The sequence below is a fragment of the Bombus bifarius genome, unplaced genomic scaffold (assembly GCF_011952205.1).
Source record: "Bombus bifarius isolate JDL3187 unplaced genomic scaffold, Bbif_JDL3187 scf7180000009125, whole genome shotgun sequence".
Classification (NCBI taxonomy): domain Eukaryota; kingdom Metazoa; phylum Arthropoda; class Insecta; order Hymenoptera; family Apidae; genus Bombus; species Bombus bifarius.
The window spans coordinates 7,902,306-7,923,260 of record NW_022884914.1 but is presented as its reverse complement, the minus strand read 5'-3'; the positions used below and the strand labels follow the sequence as shown (position 1 = coordinate 7,923,260).

Sequence of the window (20,955 nt, the reverse complement as noted above, 5' to 3'; positions counted from 1 at the left end):
TAAGAGACTGTCAAGAGAGAATGATTTAACATTCCACTAAGAAAGATTAAACAATTAATAACGAGTCCAAAGAAACAATTCCAAATTTCTAGCAAATCAAACAAGATTATCAAAATTTTCAATTTTCTTCTATAACTACGCTATCGATGACAAGATAAAAAGGAAAAATGTCGATCGATCAACAGGAGAATCGAATAGAGGAAGACCAGACGAAGAAGAGGTTAAGGTTACATTATCGGCGTGATATCTTGGCGCTTATTTTCTTTAGTCAGGTCCACACACGGTTGGGAAGAACGAGCAGAGCAACGAGTGATGTAAGAGAGATGTACCTACAGGGCGTCTTTCCTTCCTTCTTCTTCTTCTTCTCTTCCACCTTCTCTTCCATCCCTGTTCCTGGCGTCTTCAACCCCCTCCACTTCCACCCTCCTCCAACACCACACAACCCGACCCGACTGCGTCTCTTCCTTTAACTTTCACGAACAGTTCTCGCTTTCTTTCTGTTTCACGCCAGTCCATTCGAAGGAAGCACCCATCCAGCCCTGGCTCGGTTGAATTTAACGTGGCAGGTGCCTGCTGAATGGACATTGGGCCCCGGTTCTCTTCGTTTCCTCTCCTTCACCATAGTCTTTTCCGTTTCTTTCCTTCCACGATTTCTCTGTTCTCCTCTTCTATCGTTCGCAATCTTCTCAGCTCCTCTCTATCTGCCACTCTATGTCAGCGTTGCCCAACCGTGGGTCCCAACGGACTCGTTACATCTCGTAGTATCGGATTTGCAACGACGCTAGGTGTTCTGTTATTCGCTGAATGAGAAATATTTCGACTCTTTGGCGATTAGTTCTAACCCACAAAGAGCCGAAGTTGAGTTAACACAACGATCCATTTATAATATTTAACCTTGTTAATTTACATTATTGAATTCTACCGAATTCGCGTTGCGAATTAATTTTAAAGAATTTAAAAAATATACTCAGTTTTATTTTCCATAAATATATTCTAACCAGTGAGATATTCCTTTATATCACTGGATGACTGCAATTTACACATCGTGCCATTCAAAAAGCATTTATTGCAATGGCGACTCCCTTGTAAGTATTAAAAGAGTCCAGGACTGTATAATAAAAGAAGTTCCGAATGTCCGACTGTCGTCAAGACCCTTCGTAGAATCTAGTGTGACTGGAACCATTCTAGTTTATTATCGTAAATTGCTGTATTAGCGACTCAGGTCACCATCTCTGAGAACCATTTGAAAAGTCACAAAAGTAGAGTCTCGTAAGGTGAACTTGATTACCAGCTGTGCTATATAAACTTCTACTAGCCTTGGTTAACAATACAAGAAGATACAAGTACAAGGGAAGAGTTGGAACGATAGCTTCTATCGACCAAATGCCTCACATAACAACTTTCTCTGCAGATGTCAATCAATATATCTTGTTTTGCAACAGTTAATGTATTAGGTTATTCGAAAATATATAAAAACGAAGTATCTCCACTTTGCCAATAATAACCCCTAGTTCAATGTCGGTAAGTGGGGCAGTACGAATGTTGTGAGTTGTGAGCCACTTGCGCGGTTGGTAGAGGCACGCGATGCACACAAATGAAGCGCTCGCACGCATTTGCGAAACACGCTAAACAGATGCTCGTCACGAATGCTTGCTAATATCCGTTTATTTTACAGGACGAAGATGCCGAAAATAGATCAAAGCGAGAATATCTGAACGTACTCAGACCACGTGTAGCTCTGATCAAGATCATTTCCTCCTCGTTACGATTGGTTTTACTTACCTAATTTCTCTTTTACTAATACTAATGATTAACCACGGAAGACGAAATAACTCGTTTCGCGCTCACTGCCGAGTAACTCCTTAGACATAATAGTTTCTTTGTTTAGATTCTCTATATGTACTTTAATGCGTTGATTCGCTTCTGTTAAAAATAAGTTCTATAACGTGTTGAAAAAGATATTTGTCATTAAGAAATAAGCAGAGCTTCATTAAGGATCGGTTTGCGTGTTTTTAGTTGTACTTCCCGATGTGTAATTTATGAGATTAGAAGCTAACGAACAAAAGGTTGCACTACATCAAATTCGTTGGCATGCGCAGACGGCCTCTTTGGTTATTGTAGCGCGTGCGTGCACGCGTTGACTTCTCGATGGGACGTCGGGATATGGAAGGCCGCCGCGGTAGAAAAAGAAGTAACGCGAAGGCTCGTCAACGAGAGTGACTCTCTCTGTAAATGATCAGGAGTACGCCGCCGGACAGTTCTTCTTGCCTTTTCGAGCGACCGCTTGCGAAACCGACGTGTCTACCAGTTCCATTGGTTGCGCTGCTATTCTTCTTAATTTTTCCCATTTCAACGAATTTGTTCAAATGGTTTCAAGATTAACTTGAAATTGGAGATGATTCTCGCGCCTTAGTTTTGGCCATTACGGGCCAATCTTGCGTTAACGTAACGTTCCATTTGCAATTTTTTTCAACCGATTATCTTAGAATTTATTATTATTTATATCTTCTTCTTACGAATAAGTGAACCTACAGATGTTTCTTTGAACTAAGAAAGTAAGTAAGCTGTCTTTTTGCGAATTAAATAATATACTTATGTAATGAGATTAAGAAATTAATGAAAAGTAGAGTTGATGATTTTGACTTCTGAGAGGCCTATGTACAAATACATAGTGTAGAAGAAAATATCCTTCTACTCTTTCCAGTTGGAAATGTTGATGGCGAATTGACATCCGATTTGTTGAAGATCGTATATAATACATATGTTAGGAAAGATTTGCGCATAAGACAAGTCGCGGCAAATGTAACGTTCCAGCAGGATGTACGCGTGTGAAGGTATAGTACAGGAATGGCGGGAAAAAGGAAAACTACAAAATTGCCGTGAAGCGACCGCACAAGTCGACGATGAGGTAAGTATCACGTTGGTCTGTAACCCGACGTTTTGCTGGCATTTGCGCCTCTTAAGGCGATCACTTTTCATTCTGCTTCCGTTTCTCTTGCACTCGTTGTCTTGTTCCTTTGCTTCGTTCCCGTATCTTCCGCTTCTATTGCTCTATTTGGCGTCTTTCAAACCGTCCAGAGACGAGCAAGAATACGAATTATACAAATAGAGGTGAAGTGATAAAATGCATTTTTACGTGGATGATTCTCGTTTCGCAATGTTTTCATGGACAATTTTGTGTTCCTTTTCACATAATCTAAATTGTATCAACCAATGTATGTGCCACAATATGAATTTAAATTCAAATAGCTTCGTATTTCATAAATGAGATACCATATCTCAGTGGAGAAGAATATCATTAATTAATAAATAATAAAGTTATATTAGTTCGTTGTCGACTGCAGGCCAGTTAGTGAGCAGCTCAAGGTCGGGGCGGTTGTTCGAACCAAGGCCAGATCCCAGTTTCCTCGACTTTTCAACGTTTTATTGGAAACATGAGATGAGCGGACGCAACCGGCGTGTACCTCGTAAATTTGAAACCATTACGCTAGCCTCATATTGTATATGGGGTGTCCCAGTAATCATGGTACAACCATGGTACAACCAAGAAGGGGATGATTCTATGAGATAAAACCAGATGAAAATCTAGAATAAAATCTTCTCGCATGGAATTTTGTTTTTAAGAAGATCAACTTAATTTCAACAATCCAGGCTTTTAAAGACTGATATTAAACATTTCGAATTCATTTCATTTTCTCACATAGAATTATCATCTTCGCTACGATTACTGAGACACCTTGTATAAGTATCCTTTCTCACTCTTCCCCGACTATTATTTACAACATTTGCATTGGCGGACATATTCAAGCACAGGAAGTATCGAATGGTAATACTCGCTATTCAGCCACAAGCTGGAGTCAGGATGAATACCCTTGTCCAACGATCAGCTCTCATTAACAGTTGTTTTTTTACAACAAATATGTAATTGTAAAATGTTGGACGCCATCCACGGTTACTGTAACCAGATACTTGGGCAAAATTTAGTCTCCATTCACGATCCATTAACGAATAATATAATCAATGACTCGATGTTGCACTAACAGTGTAAAAATAGGAGGAAGTACATTATATTATTTTGCGCTAAGATATGTGATGTCACTTGTTTGATACTTACGTCATAAAATCTCAGATTCGAAATGGCTTCCGAAATTCGAACGGGGAAGAATTTGAGGAAGAACTATATAAGTTTAGTTAGAGATGATATTACAAAGAAAAAAATAATCGACACTTATTAACTCGTTCGTAAATAATAATACTTATCGATATTCATAATATGTCTTATTTTTCGTATATGTACACATAGGAAGAAGACGCGGCGCGGCAAATTCAAAAATGAAACCAAATGTGAAATACGTAATTATCTATTGTTGATAAAAAAAACCTCCAATTGTTGATAAAAAATTTAATAGAAGTAATATGTAAATCTTTGATAAAAATAGTAAAACAAAAAAGATTATGCTAGTGGAACATCGCAGCTTTTTCCACAGCAGACATCAAAGAACGCCATACAGTGGATGTAATCGCAACGAACCGATAACCATGATTCCCGCACGTAAAGTTTGCTCACTGGGTTTTCGCCGTTTTCACTATTTCCTAACTCGAAGTCCGCGTCGCCGCAAGTCGTTCCTCGTAACAACGGCGTAAACCCGTCGGTGTGCTTTAGCCTCTTAATAGTCCGACCTTGAGCCAGAACTAAGGAGTGCCTTTGCTACAGCATAACCTTCGTATACCTTCATCAGCAGGGCTCAACCTACGTCTGACAGCATACTTTTGTTTTCTCCGTTCTACGTTAATTGAATCGAGAAATTCTGCTTGTCCTCATTTGATACCTTTTCGCTGTTTGTGGATCGTGTCATTTTGCATATATGTCGCTTCACTTATGTTGGAGATTGATGAAAACTGATGGAATTGATGAAATTCAAATATGAAGTTTCGACCACATTGAATTTTGGTACCAACATATATTTTTTTATAAATGTTAATAGGTCCACATAAAACTTCATGTATATATATTTTTATGTTCTGTCTTTTTTATATATCTCATCTATTTTTTCTTTTTTATAGAATCGGTGAGTTATCGAAACACGAATTGTTGTATAATTACCTTGAATCATTGATTCAAGCGCAAATTTAAATAGTACACATGTGTTGAAACAGCCCGTATGCTAGCAACAGTTATTCATACTTTCAATTAGGTGACAAGATAAAAGCGCAATGGTATACACGGTGAATGGATCCCGCGTGTCATGTGTTGTTTAATAGAGAGGCTTAGAAGCATCTTTTCCTTCACGACAATTTTACGGATTACATAACTGATCCTCTAAAGGAACGATAATAAAATTGTAAAAATCTTTAATCTCTAAAATAGATTACCGTCATTGCTAGGCAAAGTCAAATCTGCGTAATATTCGTTAAATTTGCTATCCTACGATACGACACACGTTATACATATCTCTCTAATATATGAGCTATTCCAGATCCTTTTATAAATTTGTAACTTTGTTAAGTAATGATTTGCTTCAGGAAGAAAATAATTGACAATTTCTTTACAGTGTAAATGCGATGTAATCGATGTTACCACGAAATCAAATTATCGACATGCAGTGAGAGAAATCCCTCAGTCGATAAAACATTCAGAAGAACGCAGAGGATGCAAATGGAGGATGAAAGGGCACGGGAGAAGCGCGTTCCAACAAAAATGGAAGAAACGCCGCGTATGGTCTAGCGCTCGAACGTCCGAAGACAAATTAATCTTCGCCACGATTCAACAGCGTGAGATGGAATGCGTTCGAGGGAGTAACGGGTACAAAATATCTTGCATACACGAATCGCGAGGCCACCTCTTCTCACCGTATCCAGGGACGACGTAAGTCTTCGAAAATCACGGGGAACCATCAATCTCATTTTTTCTCATATCTTTTGACTATAATAATGTAATTTAATCTGTGCTTAATGCCATATTACGATACTGCGTCTGTATGCGTAAAGGGTGCAGATACAGAGAATATAATGTATTCTATAGTAGAATTAAGAAGACGGTTGTTTCTGATAATAAGCTTTGTAATATACATATAGCTTCATACATAAACCCTGTAATTTTGCTATATTATTAACTAAAATGAAACTTCAAAAAATATATGATTAATTTAAAAAAAATTTTAATACAACAATTACTTGTATAATTATCATTATACATAACAAAAAATTTAATATTCATGAAAATGTAATCTCTATACTACTTAAAAAGGAAAAAAATAGGTCATTTATGTTTGACACAGATATGAAATATAACAAAGAAAATAAAGTTACAGTAATGACGTAAAGCACAAGCTAATCTCGTATATAGCCCCATTATTTATATTTTCCGCGAACCTTCTGCCTAAAGCATCTGTCTATCGCATAAATGGAGTTCTCTAATTCTTTTCAAAATTCTATCCTTTTACTATTAATCGATCACTCTTGCGTGAGTTGTGGCATAAATTTATTCAACGTATTTATCGATAGATAATATAAACGCTGTAATTTAATATTAACTACAATTTTAAAAACTGATTATAAACTTACTTTTAGATGTTACATAATTTCATTTCGATTATTTTAAATCATCTTAAAAGTATAGGATTATCCACGATTTTAAAAATCCTAAAAGTTTGTAGAAATCAAATAGTACCACGTGATGATGTATCGCTTAAAGAAATTAAATCACTGTTCAAATTACACTTAAAAGTGTGAAGATAATATATTTAGCAATCATAAACATTGGTACTTCATTCAGTACTTCATAGTATATATTTTTTTACTAAATGCACTGATCTTGATGTCTAATTATATACAAGCATATCTTTTAAAATTTCAAGCAAGTACACCAATTTATAAAATTGAAAAGACATTTTATTAATGTTCATAAATCTTTGTGAATCATCTGATGATTATTTTAAAATGGATATCTGAAACCTGTTTTGGCAATGCTTTTTAAATAACCGCTATTTGTTTAAATATTGAAACGATGGATTATTCAATAGTTGTCAGCTAGTTTTTCTCCTTTTTTTTATAATAAAAAAAGGAAAACATTAATTAATGAATTATTCAAAAAATGAATCGATCGTTAATTTCTATCATAACATCTTTATAACTCTGCGTATGAATAATAAAGTATCTTTGAGATGCACTATATCTTTCAAGTTTTTTCGTCAAGCAGTTGGCGCGTAACGTATTTATCGATCGTATCTCTACAAACGTAACATTACTTTTCTTTTCATTACAACGATAGTATGTTTCAAGCGAAACTCGTTTGCAGTTATATACCAACTGCGCACAACACAATACATAATACAAATAAAAAAAGTTCAATGAAAATAAAATCCAAATACGCAAATTAAAATTACTAACTATAAGATTTAAATTAAGAAGATTAGTGATAAGCATATCTACATTTTGATCACGCGACAATTTCCGACATGTTACTATTAGGTTGTAACATACATTAGTCTCGTTTTCTTCATTTACAAACAAAGGTAAAACCATGACCAATTTACGTTATAACCTAATATTTTCATTTTTGTGTTTACATAGGCACAATTCCAAACATCGTGTAACAACAGGTTGTATCGTTATTATGCTATCTGAAGCAGATACGCAAATATACATCCTCGTTCATAAATATTAGGACACTTACAAAAAATTAGGTGAACCCAAATAATCATTACGAAGTTATTATTATTATTATATATATTATATTATTATTATATAAGTTATTATTGTTTGGTTCATATTGATTTAGATCGGGAGATTCTGAAACTAATTCATTATTTTGACATAACTATTTTCACTGGTTGACATAATCGAATACTGCCTTGCGTACAAAACCAACAGATGTCCTAATAGTTATGAATGGGGATATCCAATACCAATCATAACTGGCAAATTTTTGTAAATACTATTATATGCTTCGTATGACTTCATTTGCAAATCGAAACATAAAATTAACTACAATACAGTAATCAAAAGATATTATCGCAGCACAAGGAGGATTTGGAAGAAAGCGCGAAATAGGGAGAGAAAAGAAAAAGGGCCTATGAAGATCCGTCCCTGGCCTCGGCGAAACCGGGCGGGCTGCTAACTCACCTCGTGCCACATTCCGCTGGCTCTGCCAACGTTTTCGAAGACGAGAATGCACCGTGTTGGGCCTGACCACCAACTTTTGCACCGAACAAACCATACACCTACACCACCCGACACTACTCGCTTCAATTTTCGAAAATTCAAATGAACACGTGAGAGGTTCAGCGGGCTGGCATGCCCGCGACGCGATTCGTCCGCGCTGCCCGCGCGCAGACTCAGACGAGGGTTCTTCACATACCACAAGTAAATATCAATCCGATGATCGCGTGTGTGTATCGAATCGAGATCACTGAGATTACGTTGGAAAACCGACGTTATATACACACTTTGCGATAATACACTCTTCTACGTGAACCGTGCGACCGATCAACACAGACTGAATCGCCGCCGCGCCAACCGACTGATCATAGTACAGTGCAGTTCGTGAGCGACAAAGGGAGGGGATGCGCGGATTGTACGTTTATGTTTATAGTGGCTCACCAAAGTATTTGAACATTTATAGAAATATTTTATAGGTATATAATATATTATGGGTATTTTATGTAAATACTTAATTTATAAAATCATGGGAGGGGGGAAATTATGATAAATCATATTTCCACCTTTTACAGGAAAACCATTTCAAAATTTTATTACACTGCCGATTAAACCGAAAATTATGTTTCGCCAACCTCTTGAACATTTTAAAAATATTAAGAACTTCATATTATGTATGTCACACGAAATATTTTACATACAGAAATTTAAATATATATCATGTCTCATTATAATTTAAATACTTTCGTGAGCTGCTATTTGCGGTTGAATCCTAAAATACTAGTTTTAAGGAAGATCATTATTTTAAAAATTACATCATACACACACACACACACACACACACACACACACAAAGTTTATACATATCGTACAGTTTACTTGGACATTCATGTTTTATGATCTACTCATATGCATCGTTAGAATCTCGATTAACAGAATAGGTCGGTAGTGCTTTGGGTTAAGTTCAGTTAATATTGACATGGATTAAGGAATATGTTGCATGATACAAGCAAATTGGCGCGCTGTAAGACTGGATGCGCAAGACAGGTCGGTATTATGATAATGACTTTACCGACCAAAGTCTGTATACATTTTCGATCTGGTTTCAAATTTTATCAATATAATCGTATTTCATTACAATGATAATGAAATTTTAAAATATTTTATATAACACATAATATATACATACATAAATATTTTTTATAGTAAGCATTCAAATTCTTTGGTAATCTTACTTTTTATAGTTTAATGGAGGGATATTGAAATGGATATTTATTACTATCAATTTTTGAGAAAAAATAACAAATATCTTTTTATAGAATGTAAGAAGAAATTATTTAAAGCATAATAGCAATATTGTTTGTAAAAAGGGAAATAGTAAAATAATAATGAATCTCGTTATTCTGGTAAAAGATTACTAAAACGTGAATTCGATTTAAAATGTATATTTTACATAGGTTCCAATCTATGTTATTCCTAAACATATGTTTTATATTCGTATATCATCCACTCACGTGTATTGCTAAAGTAATCGAATAATACCTTTAGATATACCTTCATACTTAAAAACTGAGTTAATATGAATGAAACATAATTTTTATTTTGTGATATAATCGCTTGTACAGAATACCTTGTTTAGTGAAGATTTACTGAATACAGATAAAACTTTATTATAATGCGCATAAGTATTTATGTAATCATACATCAATCGAAAATATTAAAATTATAACTGCGTTTCATTTCTTTTTCCTTCGATAATGATAATTTATAACATTACCTATGTTGTTTTCTTCCTTCATACGTCCTTAAACCTAACCGATGATTACATTTCCAATTTGACACATTTACATGTAATATTTTTTTCGTTTATAATCGATCTTTTTTCTCGCGCGTTTCTCTATAAACAACCTACACCATAAAATTCTCGATCATCACGCTACAAATCTCTAAATTTATATCTTAAGGACATGTAATGCGTAGTACATTTTTATACTTTTCTTTTCTTTTTTTTTGTTATTTTTTAATAACATAAAAACTAAAGAGAAAAGAAAACAAAAAAGACAAAGAGAGAAGGGGGGGAGAAAAAAGAAAAACAATGTGCGTCGGCATAAAGAGGTAAAAATAAGGAAAAGAATGTGTTCTTCTTCCGCTTCTTATCGCCGTACATACAAAACTTACATGGAAAACACTAATGGATCACCGAACACTTTCTCCTTTAAGCAGAAAGAATAAATTGTGTTACGAATTTATTCGTTAGCTCGAGGTTCTCGATTCTTTGCGTTTATTATACATCGAATGTTACTCAGCAATCAATAATTAGCCCATAGCCATTTTTGTATGACAAACATGCCTGTATATGACAACATACCTTTTTGTATATGACAAACATATGAACGTTTCATGCAATACATTTACTAATATGATTATTACGTACATTTAAGCAAAAAAAATGACTCTTTTTCTCCTTCTGAAATTTACAATCGACTGATCAAAGCCAGAAGCATATTTATTTTAACGGCAATCTATTTTCCATGCAGGTTCCACTGTTTCTAAGAAACACCATAAATGTACAATATAACAAAGAAGAAGGGTAGGTCCTTCGTATTACGATCTAATATAACTTTTTCTCTCGCTTTCTCGCTCGCTCTCACGCTCTCTTTCGCTCTCTCTCTCTCTCTTGAATATCTGATAAACAAATTTACACCGACGAAATACATTAACAGAGCTATCTAGTACTTAGAGCACATCGAGAAATACAGAATACAGAATTAAACTAGAAAATTTCAAGAGTGAAATATATCGTGTAACAAGTTAAACATTTAGATACCAGTACTTATATCCACCAAATATGATAAAAGTACCAATCGAAAATAAAAAATGCATATTAAACGAGTCGGTAGCGTGTATTCTGTCAAGAGTTGGGGTAGAAGTTTATAATTATTTTTTTCCTTTTCTGACAGTCAGTTACCTCAAATATCTCTCACTACGCCTGTTGTAAGAGGTAAATAAGGAATAGATTAGAAATAGTAATGGAATAACAGTATTGCATATTGGTGGTTAGCTCATAGACACTTGTCCGTTAGACAGTAGTCGTTCAACAGCGGCATTTATATCTCCGAATGTGGCGATTAGTGCTGAAAATAACATTCATAAAATAACATATATTATGTATTATGCTAGTATAAACTGTATGCTATATACTAGTATATATTTTATACTTCTATCAACACGTTTTGTGTCATGTCGGTCATTAATAGCCTATCCTAATTAGCAAAAATAAAATAAAATTAAAGTACAAGAATTCTAACGCATGTGCTACTTCTCTCTGATTAAATATTCTAATGTATTTTTTTCACTCGCGAATTAGAAATTCTGAAGAAATGCTTACCTTTCTCTGAGCATAGAATATATTAATACAAGCTGATTAACCAATTGAAGATCAAATTTCTTTACTCTACTTCATTGAAATAAATATATATATGACTGTCTGATTGAACTATAATAAAAATCCATACAACTGAGATACAATTCCTTAGAAAAACATGCCGATGTCGTTAAAAATATATGTAAATATTTAGTATTCCAAATAATGATTGTGGAAAGTTAGAAAAAAATATGCATATTGTTACCTTGTAAATTAGCCTCTCTATTAACAAAACCCATAGCTGTAAGTTGTTCTAATTGCGCCCTGTAACGTTCTTCCGGTGGGGGAACAGGTTGACCATCCACCTCTACACCTTGGTTTAATGCCATTGCCGATACCTGTTAAAAATAAAATTAGTAACCAGTTCCTACCACATTTATCATTCGTAATCATATGAAATGTTTACCATGCGTGCCATAAATTGGGAGAATGCGTCTTGTTGATTTGTATCTGATGACTCCGTCGCCGGTGGCGTTGGATTTGTTGTACCTCCACTAGGTGTTGTAGTCGTAGGCGGTACAGTCAAACCCATGCTAAAAATTATACGTTAATCAATATTCAAACATATCTAATATGATATAAAATTGTATAAAACACACTTATGTTACTAAAAACCTACTTTTCAACAAGATCCGGAGCAACAGTACGTAACTGTTCCATGCCTTGTTGAATTTGCATGATAGCAGCTAAAGCATCCGGATTAGTAACAACATTTTGAATTTGAGGATTTTGCATTTGTTGAATAAATGCTGGCATCATGGCTCTCATCTGTTCTTGCATCTGAGGATTTCCTCGAAGAAAAGGATTAGCAGAAATCATCCTATTGGCCATAGCTGGATCTGCTGCCAAAGCTTCTAACATAGACCTTGTATATGGAGCATTTAACATGTTTCGTATCAGCTGTGGATTTTCCATCATTTGAGCTGCAAGACTTTGCATTCCTGGAGAATTTAAAAGGCCTCTCCCTTGCTGCTGTTGCTGCTGTTGTGGTTGCTGATTTGAAGAATCACTTTGATTCTGAGACCAAGGATTTGGCAATGGATCTCTATTTTCTTGGCCTTGCTGTGGATTATTCTGACTATCTTCGCTACTATTATTTTGCACTAGTGCCGCAAAAGGATTTTGTTCATTGGCTGCTGCAGCAAACATGGGCTCCTGAATATCACGATACATGCGACGAAGTGCACTATATCCGCCAGGAATACTTTCTAAATTAGATATAGCTCTGTCATGGGAACGCATTAATTCTTGGAGCATTGATGGATTACGTGCCAACTCTATTGTTTGTCTAAAAAGGCATATAATGTGAGTATTATATATATTTATAAGATAAATCACATTATCTAAAACTTGTTATATTTTGAATGGTTTCATTCTCACCTTAATAATTCAGGATTATTCAACATATGACTAATTTCTGGATTACTTTGCATCAATTCTCGCATTTGTGGATTAGCTGCAACCAAGTTGCGCATGCTTTCTGTGTCATTCATTAAACTTTGCACCAATGGATGATTAAGTACTTGATGCAGTGCTTCTGGATTTAACAGTAACTCGCGTTGCATACGCTGTTGTAAATCTATAAAGTTAGTGGACCCTGAACCAAGTGAGGCTAGACCTACAAGTCCTCCTAAACTTCCCAATCCAAAAGGACTAGCATTTATGTCAGCTATATGAACCAAAATAAACGAGAAAATATATATATATTGATAAGAATAACACAGTAATAATTGAAGAATACAGTTAAAACTAAGTTGAAACTAAATATTTCTCAATGCTTGATCCATATACTTTTATACCTTGTGACCGTTGAGGTGTAGAATCTTGACTTTGATTAGTGGGAGTACGTGGTGCCTTGATAACCAGATGCACCGTCAAACCATCTTTTACATTATGTGTACTCAGAGTTTCGTGATCTTTCATAATCTTTCCAGCAAAGATTAGGCATAATTGTTCTGTTTGAGCATTGAACTTCTTCGAAATTGCCTCTTTGAACTAAAAATTTCAAAAAGAAATAATTATTAGAGCTAACCCAACAATGACAAATTATGTTATTTAAGTTGGAAAACTAATTCTTGATGAAATTACAGAGATATAAAATCGAAAATCTTACATCTTTAATACTCGCATCTTCTTCGATCTCAACGGTTTGTTTTTCTTTTGGCGTTTTGACGTTAACAGTAATTTTCTTTCGAGTATCCTGGCCTTCTGCCATCTTGAATCGGTAGATGACTCGTTACTTTCGACGCTTTCGATTCTCCCTCGTTGAGGGCCAATTGCGCACCACTTTTCTTGAATACTTTAACTCTTTTTTTGCACCACGGGAATTTCTTTTACGAACCGATTCCCGAAACAACTACGCTAAATTTTGTTCACAACTTATTCCAAAAAACTATAAAGATCACATAGAAGGGTCAACTTGAGCGACTATTCTATGAACCATAACGTACAAAACGATGAAAAGTACACGATATGTCAAGCACCCGTATACGGTATCGTTAAGCACTAAAACATACCGTATTTATCGAGAAAATAATTCTATCGTTTCGTTAAACGATCTCTATATAAATATATAGATGATAAGGTAACAATCTTACTGGAAAATATATCGTCTTATTTGTAAAAAATCACGAATCGCTGTGTTGAGAGGTTATGTTGCGTTGCCACTACCGTAACTTTAAAATACTAACACAAGCTTGATTATGTGTCACTTTAGTGTTAAATATCTACCAGATATGTATATATTGTATCACCAGTAAGGAATGATGTATTTTACGAAGAAATTGTGAAATCTGGAAGTACTCACATTCTAACAATAACTTGATAAAACATATATTTAACAAAATTATTATTAAGATCATTAATACATGAAATTTATTAACTAAATATTTATCAATTAGTTTAGAAGATTGTTTTACACAGTACTGTAGATGTAATATTTCGATAATGATAATGTATTACACGTCACAATTCATTACAATACATATTAGTTTCTAGAAAGAAATCCTATTACCAGATAGTTAGAAACAATAAATCCTGTGATATTACACCGTAATAACATAATTATTTTTAACTCAATAAAATTGTTTATTTACTTATTATTAAATAGCGACTTAATACGATAACAGTTCAATTTTCGTCCCAATTTCCCCTTTTTTTTCAAAGGATTAAAAAATTGCGAAGGCAAGTTTATTTTTATTGAAAAATATTTACCTAAAAATACAATTTCTTTTTAACATAAAAGACAATATGAATAATTAAAAGGAAAACATTTTATTATTTAGAATTCACGAAAAAAGAAAATAGATATTAATCCAGTGGTTTTATTGCAGGAGAACCGCCGATTTTCCTTTATGGGTTTCCAGCCCTCTCTGACTCGCCCGCTCAGCTGATGCCGTAGCGTTGCCGTATACGTAGCTCTTAAGAAGGGCCAAGTCCCTTTTACCTTTCATTTCAGTACGAGCAAGCAGCAGATTATCGTTTCCATTAATCCAATATGTTCAACCATGACTTTTACTTGATGCCTTCCACTTTGTATGAAATGATTCAATATATTCGATGTTGACACCTGTAATTAAAGAGTCATTTCTTTAAGGATTATTTTTGTCTAACATATTTTTTGGTATTTAATAAAATGTCATAATTGAAAATACCTGCACTCTTTGCCAACCCCTCAGGGCTAAAAGTGAAGACTCTTTTATCATCTGGGTTACAACCAGTTAGTAATGTCACAACTGGAGTTTCTGCATCGTTTATCATACCAACTTTCGTCTGTTGGGTAAGATAGTGGCAGCACTCTATAATTTGGAAAAATAACCATGCTTCTTTATCCTTTGGTCTTGGTCCTTTAATAAACGGTAATGCTAGACGCTCGTGAGGTCTTTGAGCTCGAAGAAACCTTGAGCCACGCTTCAATTGAGCTTCTAACCAACGTGTTGCTTCTCGTGCTCTACCACTAATACGTTTTACTTCATCCAGTGCAGAAACAACTGAAAAGTACATTATTGTTTTCAATTAAAACAATTATAGAGAGAAGAAAATATAATTCATTTTTCAAATTTTTGTTTACATACCGACACTAGGAATTACAACAATAAATTTCTTAGCGTACACCAAACGCTTTAGAGCCGGTGTATGTTTGGATAAAGCTTCATGATCAGGTACCAAATAAGGAGACATAAGCCTAGATCTTAAACGAGTCTCTAGAGCACAGACTTCCGCTTTCAACCATAATTTGCCCATATGTCTCATTAATTTTCCACGTGAATGATCCATATCCCAACTTTTACCGTTATCTTTTGTATTAGAGGTATTCAAATCAATCATCACAAATAATTGTTTCGCCTCTTCATATTTCACTCCTGCGTCCTCGACGGAACTAAGAAAATGTCCAAATTCAATTAATTTTAGTGCTCTCAATAAGGTTTCCTCTTGCTTATTCATCTTATGCCTATGCAGTATCTTCCAATTCAGAGACTTCTGGGCATGTTCCAAAAGATTCAACCCTCTTAAATCAATATCTTCCGGTAACGGAACTATTTTAACGCATTCTTTCAATTTATCTGCACTCGATAAAATCATACTATCGTCCTTAAAATTTTTTAATAGCGTTTCTGTATTCATATTGATTAAATTTAATAAAATTGTAACACGTTTTAATAAAGTGCGCGAACTTTTTCCACATATTCGTATAATATCGGGATTGCTTTTCAACCAATCGCAACATATTTTAATAGATGCCAGTATTTCTTTTCCATTTATAATATTCAGCACATCTTCCGGTTTAAAATTTTCTTTTTTTGATTGAGCAATGTAAGTTACTCTATTCGATGAGGCACTATTTTCATCAAACGTGCTATTGGAATTAGTCTCTATACTTCCAGAATTAGCTAAAGAATCTTTATCATTAACTTTTTTATCCATTTGATCATTAAGTGTTTGCTCACCATTTTGTACCTGTTCAGTGATCATTTCGGGCGTTTCACTTTTTCTTTCCATTTCTATGTGTCCATTTATCTTTTTCGCTTCAGATTTGTCAATATCTTCTTGATTTACTTGCACAGATGCACCTTCGTCGTCCGTAATATCTTCAGACAACGCGTCTTCTGATAATACGTTCTCTTCGCTTAATATATCATCCTCTGTTTCAGAAACATCAGAATTTATCTCATCGCTAGAGGATTCCAAAGTTGGATCAATGTCACTCGCATCTGAATCACTGCTATTCCTCCGCTTTCGTCTTCGAAGTTTCGTGAGCAAACTTTTAGTTTTATCTCGTGTTTTTCGCGAGCCATTTTGAATTTCACTGTTGTTTTCTACACTTTCTTTTTCGAAAGATGCTTTGTTATCATTTATAATCTTAGATTCGTTACTTTCATCGAAATTTAGTTGTTTTATGGCATTATCTTTATCTTCCACATCTATTGACTCGGTATTGCAGTTGTTATTTTTCGAGTTTGATACTTCTATATTGGGTAGTGACAAATCTATAAAAGATTCTTGTAATCTAGTTATTGTAAATTGTATTAGTTGAGACAGTATTGCTAAAGTTATGGCGACAACGCCTTGCACCTCGCTAGATTCTTTGCCTTTTAATCTAGAAATGGACATCAAACATATAGCTACAATTTTGAATATCATGTCATCTGTTAAGTAATTTGTTTGTTCATTTTTACAGTTTTGGAGATATACTTCGATATTACTTTCTTTTTCATTGGTACTGGTAATAGTATTAGTATTATTTGGCTCAGATTGCTCTGTACTCAAGCAATTTTCAATATTAGTTAAAAGATCCTATAGAAAATGCAGTAAGAATAAAGATTCATTTTTATGATAAACGTATAAAAAGAGAAATTTCATATGTAAATATATACCTGGCATTCTTGATTTATCCGATCAGAATTTGGTACATCATAATCCCATAATTGTAACAGAGAAAATAATCGTGAAACACAGACATGTGTAGGATACTTCTCGTCTGTGTAAATAGAGTGTGTAACAATGGCTCTTTTTAAATTTCCTTCTGCTCCTTCAAATGGTTCGGAACATAAAATGCTATAAAATAATTACTATTAATTAATATCAACGTAAAACATATTATTAATCTGTATGACATATTATAAAAACATAATAAATTTGAAAAACTTAAATCATGTATTTTAGATTTTACAAAACTCATATATTCATATTTTCTGAAAAGTTTCTTGCAAATTATGGAAAAAATTAATCTTATGCTTTTATTTGAATATGAAATAGTAAGGTATTCTAACCATCTCATATAGTGATATACTGCATCAAGACCATAATTTGTATTGCCTGCTATAGTGCCCATTTGATTATGAGGCATTCCAATATTTGGATCAGTTGCTATAGCCATTTTATAATACCTCTTTGCTATCAATGGATCCCAATATGGATCTAATTCTAATTTATATCTAGCTAAGTCCCCAAGGCATACCAAACTTCTATGAATTAGGCGCATAACACATTGTTTCACTTCTTCAGTATGATGTTTAGATTGGCTGATTTTACTCTTCACCTAATAAAATAAAAAACAATCTTTTTTAAATACCCTATACATATAACATATATACTAACATAAGTTATTTCCAAAGAGACTCACACTTGATAATCCTGTTACATTTTGTACATATGCAAAATCAATAGCACCAACTAGATCTAAACCATATTCTAGTTGTAGTTTCAATATAAAATGATGGTAAAAACCAACTCCTACTGCCAAGTGGACAGATAACATTGCTTTTTCTGTTTCAGTCCATGCATTACCCTACAATAGGATTTGTATTAATAACAAATATTATCTTTATGAAATCAATATAATAGACAGAATGTTAGATTATAAATTATCATTGTTATACGTAACACATAAATGTTGATACCTTTCGCAATTTTTTAGATGCATAAACAATATCATAAAATGCTTTTCTCCACAATAATTCTTCAGTTTTACGTGCATACTCAACAGGATCTTTAGTTATTAATCTCACACAATAATCTTTAAGCTTCACCCGTAGTCCTTCCCCTGAAGGGGTAAACAAATCTGTTATTGTTAATGCACGACTCTTTTGCTCATCCAATCTTTTGGCAATATCTGTTATACCCCTATTAATCAAATGTAATCCTGGTCATTAATTGCACATATATTTTTTTTTTAATAAATTCACATTTATTATACATATCTTCAAAAATTCAATCTGATTATTAACAGAAATGGCAAAATTTTCAACAGAAGAGTTCATTTATTATTAATACTAATGAACCAATTATTACTATTAACCACAAATAAATTTAAGGAGAGACGAGTAAATGACTATATTAATGAATTTTTTAATCAGTTTTGTATAACACAGAATTATATTTTACAAATATATGAATTCCTCCTACGTTTATAACTAATTCGCGTTAAATATCCAAACAAATAGCATAAATATTTATATGGAGAAGATTCTCTAACTAATAAAGGTAAGCTATACACATAAAAGCGCGCCAATAGAGATTCATCGTGTACGAAATATAGGTTATGTTAACACAAGGTGAATTCGGATGTGTAGTAACATGAACAATTGTTTCGAAATATATAATGTTAGATAAATAATAGGAAGAAAATGATTTTATATGTTATAGTAGTTCCATATTACTTGTGCAAACGTCTTGTTTGTTCGAGAGAATCAGTCGTTCGGACATCTGCTGCAGCGTTATACGTTCTCCTCATTTTGCTTCGATCATTTTTCACTTCCTGGCCGCTTCGTCATTATTCATTTTCCCGCGGTCTTTTGACACGCGCATCTCCGTCCCACGGTAAGAAAATTCGACATTCGCCCTCACCTAACTCCAGAAACCTCCCACGAACTGCGGAGCTTACCACAATTACACGTACGTACATGTACATATGATTTGCTTATGATGATTTGTCGCAGAAAAATCATCTGGAAAACTTGTGCAACAGTGCTGCCAAATAACCAATTGAAATTATTTTCAAAATTATATAAGTAGTAAGTGGAAAAATTTGAAAATTTAATATTTATTTAAAGTGTAAGTTACAGTATTCATCAATTCTAAAAATATGAAAATGTTTGAAACTCTATTCTAAAAATTGTATTTAATGGTTTATGGTCTGGTATGCATAAGATAACATTTACTGCTCACTGTTTATTTATTGTAAACAAGGCTTTAACTCAATCAATGTCAATCAGAATTTTAATATTTTCAATAAGGCAAATGATTTATTGATTATTTAGGTATCTACTTTAATTTTAAGTTATTTTTGAATTGATGTTACGAAAATTTTATCAGAATATTCTTAATAAAAAGACTTCAGATATAAACCTAACCACATTTGTACTTTCTAACATGTAAATATATGTAGTAAATATGTAATGTCGCTATAAATTTATTAAAATTAGTATGATTTTATCAATTTTTATTTTATGCATATGGTCTATATTTCGTTTAGATTTTGTGATTTTTGATGATGAAACAATGGATGTAGCTACTCCAACCCCACAAGATCTTCAGAGAAAACTGTATTTTTTAGTGGAGCAACTCCAACACATGGCTGGTGAACTTCCTCCAAAGTATCAAATGCGTCTTCCTTATGAATTATTATCTGGTTTAGCTAATTCTCTATTGAATGATACAATATTTGAAATTGTTAAGGGATTAATGGAGATACAGCATGTTACAGAGAAACATCTTTTTCAACAACGTCTTCAGTTATTAAATCAACAGAAAATCGAAATGCAAGAATCATTATCATCAACATACACAGATGAAGAAAGAACAACGATGAAAGTAACATTATATAAAAAACACAAAGAGGAGCTTAAACAAATGGATATGAAATTAGTTCTACAATTAGATCAAAAAGTAGCAGACCAACAAAGTATTTTAGAAAAAGCTGGTGTACCTGGCTTTTATGTTACCAACAATCCAATAGAAATACAAGTCCAAATGAGATTGTGTGACTTCATAATTAGACTGAGTAAAATGGAGGTTCCAAGTTAATACATAACTCAAAATTATTACTTTCTAAGAATCATACTACTTCCTTAAATGAAATGTTAAATTATATAATTTAGTAGACTTATTTATTTTCACAAATTGTACATTAGTTCAATTAATATAATGTTTTTTTCTTTGTACAATAGCACTTTTCTAAAATAGTTACCTTATAACTATATAAGGTTATATAAATATTTTAAAAAACGATGTAACTGTATTGACAGCTTTTCTTAAAATCAGGATATCAGCAAATACATATTTATAGAAAATATATATGTTTTCTTATTAGTTAAAAATTTTTGTTTTTTCTATGAATTACATACTTTTTATTTCTGTAGTCAATAGTACTGTAC

General features: G+C 33.4%; 4 protein-coding genes across 11 annotated transcripts; 2 read left to right on the top strand and 2 right to left on the bottom strand.

Annotated features, from left to right (window-relative positions):
- The first annotated feature begins 2,420 nt into the window (after positions 1 to 2,420).
- Positions 2,421 to 8,833, top strand: LOC117213739. Of its 3 annotated transcripts, none has more exons than XM_033459347.1 (4): positions 2,421 to 2,555; positions 2,705 to 2,908; positions 5,553 to 5,866; positions 8,020 to 8,833. In XM_033459347.1, the coding sequence occupies exons 2-4, from the start codon at positions 2,819 to 2,821 to the stop codon at positions 8,117 to 8,119; spliced, it is 504 nt and encodes a 167-aa protein (XP_033315238.1). In that variant the 5' UTR covers positions 2,421 to 2,555; positions 2,705 to 2,818; the 3' UTR covers positions 8,120 to 8,833. The 3 variants fall into 3 exon arrangements, with proteins under 3 accessions (XP_033315238.1, XP_033315241.1, XP_033315240.1); XM_033459350.1 differs by having other exon boundaries at positions 7,998 to 8,701; XM_033459349.1 differs by having other exon boundaries at positions 2,427 to 2,559.
- Positions 8,834 to 9,586: 753 nt separating this feature from the next.
- On the bottom strand, positions 9,587 to 14,266 carry LOC117213736 (ubiquilin-4). Its single transcript, XM_033459339.1, has 7 exons — positions 13,695 to 14,266; positions 13,381 to 13,576; positions 12,962 to 13,250; positions 12,201 to 12,869; positions 11,988 to 12,114; positions 11,787 to 11,919; positions 9,587 to 11,291 (listed from the first exon to the last, which is right to left on the bottom strand). The coding sequence occupies exons 1-7, from the start codon at positions 13,794 to 13,796 to the stop codon at positions 11,215 to 11,217; spliced, it is 1,593 nt and encodes a 530-aa protein (XP_033315230.1). The 5' UTR covers positions 13,797 to 14,266; the 3' UTR covers positions 9,587 to 11,214.
- A 490-nt stretch (positions 14,267 to 14,756) lies between these two features.
- Positions 14,757 to 19,503, bottom strand: LOC117213733 (protein SMG5). The gene is made up of 8 exons (XM_033459334.1): positions 19,240 to 19,503; positions 18,481 to 18,703; positions 18,204 to 18,368; positions 17,851 to 18,119; positions 17,455 to 17,635; positions 15,655 to 17,374; positions 15,235 to 15,570; positions 14,757 to 15,149 (listed from the first exon to the last, which is right to left on the bottom strand). Exons 1-8 carry the CDS (start codon positions 19,311 to 19,313, stop codon positions 15,082 to 15,084), a joined length of 3,036 nt encoding a protein of 1,011 aa, XP_033315225.1. The 5' UTR covers positions 19,314 to 19,503; the 3' UTR covers positions 14,757 to 15,081.
- LOC117213738 (gonadal protein gdl) lies at positions 19,495 to 20,875 on the top strand. Of its 6 annotated transcripts, none has more exons than XM_033459346.1 (2): positions 19,495 to 19,593; positions 20,055 to 20,875. In XM_033459346.1, the coding sequence occupies exon 2, from the start codon at positions 20,081 to 20,083 to the stop codon at positions 20,603 to 20,605; it is 525 nt and encodes a 174-aa protein (XP_033315237.1). In that variant the 5' UTR covers positions 19,495 to 19,593; positions 20,055 to 20,080; the 3' UTR covers positions 20,606 to 20,875. The 6 variants fall into 6 exon arrangements, with proteins under 6 accessions (XP_033315237.1, XP_033315232.1, XP_033315233.1 ...); XM_033459341.1 differs by having other exon boundaries at positions 19,546 to 19,633; XM_033459342.1 differs by lacking the exon at positions 19,495 to 19,593 and adding an exon at positions 19,600 to 19,729.
- The last annotated feature ends 80 nt before the right edge of the window (positions 20,876 to 20,955 follow it).

Coding starts and splice junctions, on each gene's coding strand:
- LOC117213739 (XM_033459347.1), top strand. CDS start 2,819: ATGTACGCGTGTGAAGGTATAGTACAGGAATGGCGGGAAAAAGGAAAA. Junction 2,909..5,552: donor CCGCACAAGTCGACGATGAG/GTAAGTATCACG, acceptor ATTTCTTTACAG/TGTAAATGCGATGTAATCGA. Junction 5,867..8,019: donor TCACCGTATCCAGGGACGAC/GTAAGTCTTCGA, acceptor ATATTATCGCAG/CACAAGGAGGATTTGGAAGA.
- LOC117213736 (XM_033459339.1), bottom strand. CDS start 13,796: ATGGCAGAAGGCCAGGATACTCGAAAGAAAATTACTGTTAACGTCAAA. Junction 12,870..12,961: donor AATAATCCTGAATTATTAAG/GTGAGAATGAAA, acceptor ATGCCTTTTTAG/ACAAACAATAGAGTTGGCAC. Junction 11,292..11,786: donor TAGAGAGGCTAATTTACAAG/GTAACAATATGC, acceptor TGTTATTTTCAG/CACTAATCGCCACATTCGGA.
- LOC117213733 (XM_033459334.1), bottom strand. CDS start 19,313: ATGAGGAGAACGTATAACGCTGCAGCAGATGTCCGAACGACTGATTCT. Junction 18,704..19,239: donor CAAACAAGACGTTTGCACAA/GTAATATGGAAC, acceptor TTTGATTAATAG/GGGTATAACAGATATTGCCA. Junction 15,150..15,234: donor GGGGTTGGCAAAGAGTGCAG/GTATTTTCAATT, acceptor CTTTAATTACAG/GTGTCAACATCGAATATATT.
- LOC117213738 (XM_033459346.1), top strand. CDS start 20,081: ATGGATGTAGCTACTCCAACCCCACAAGATCTTCAGAGAAAACTGTAT.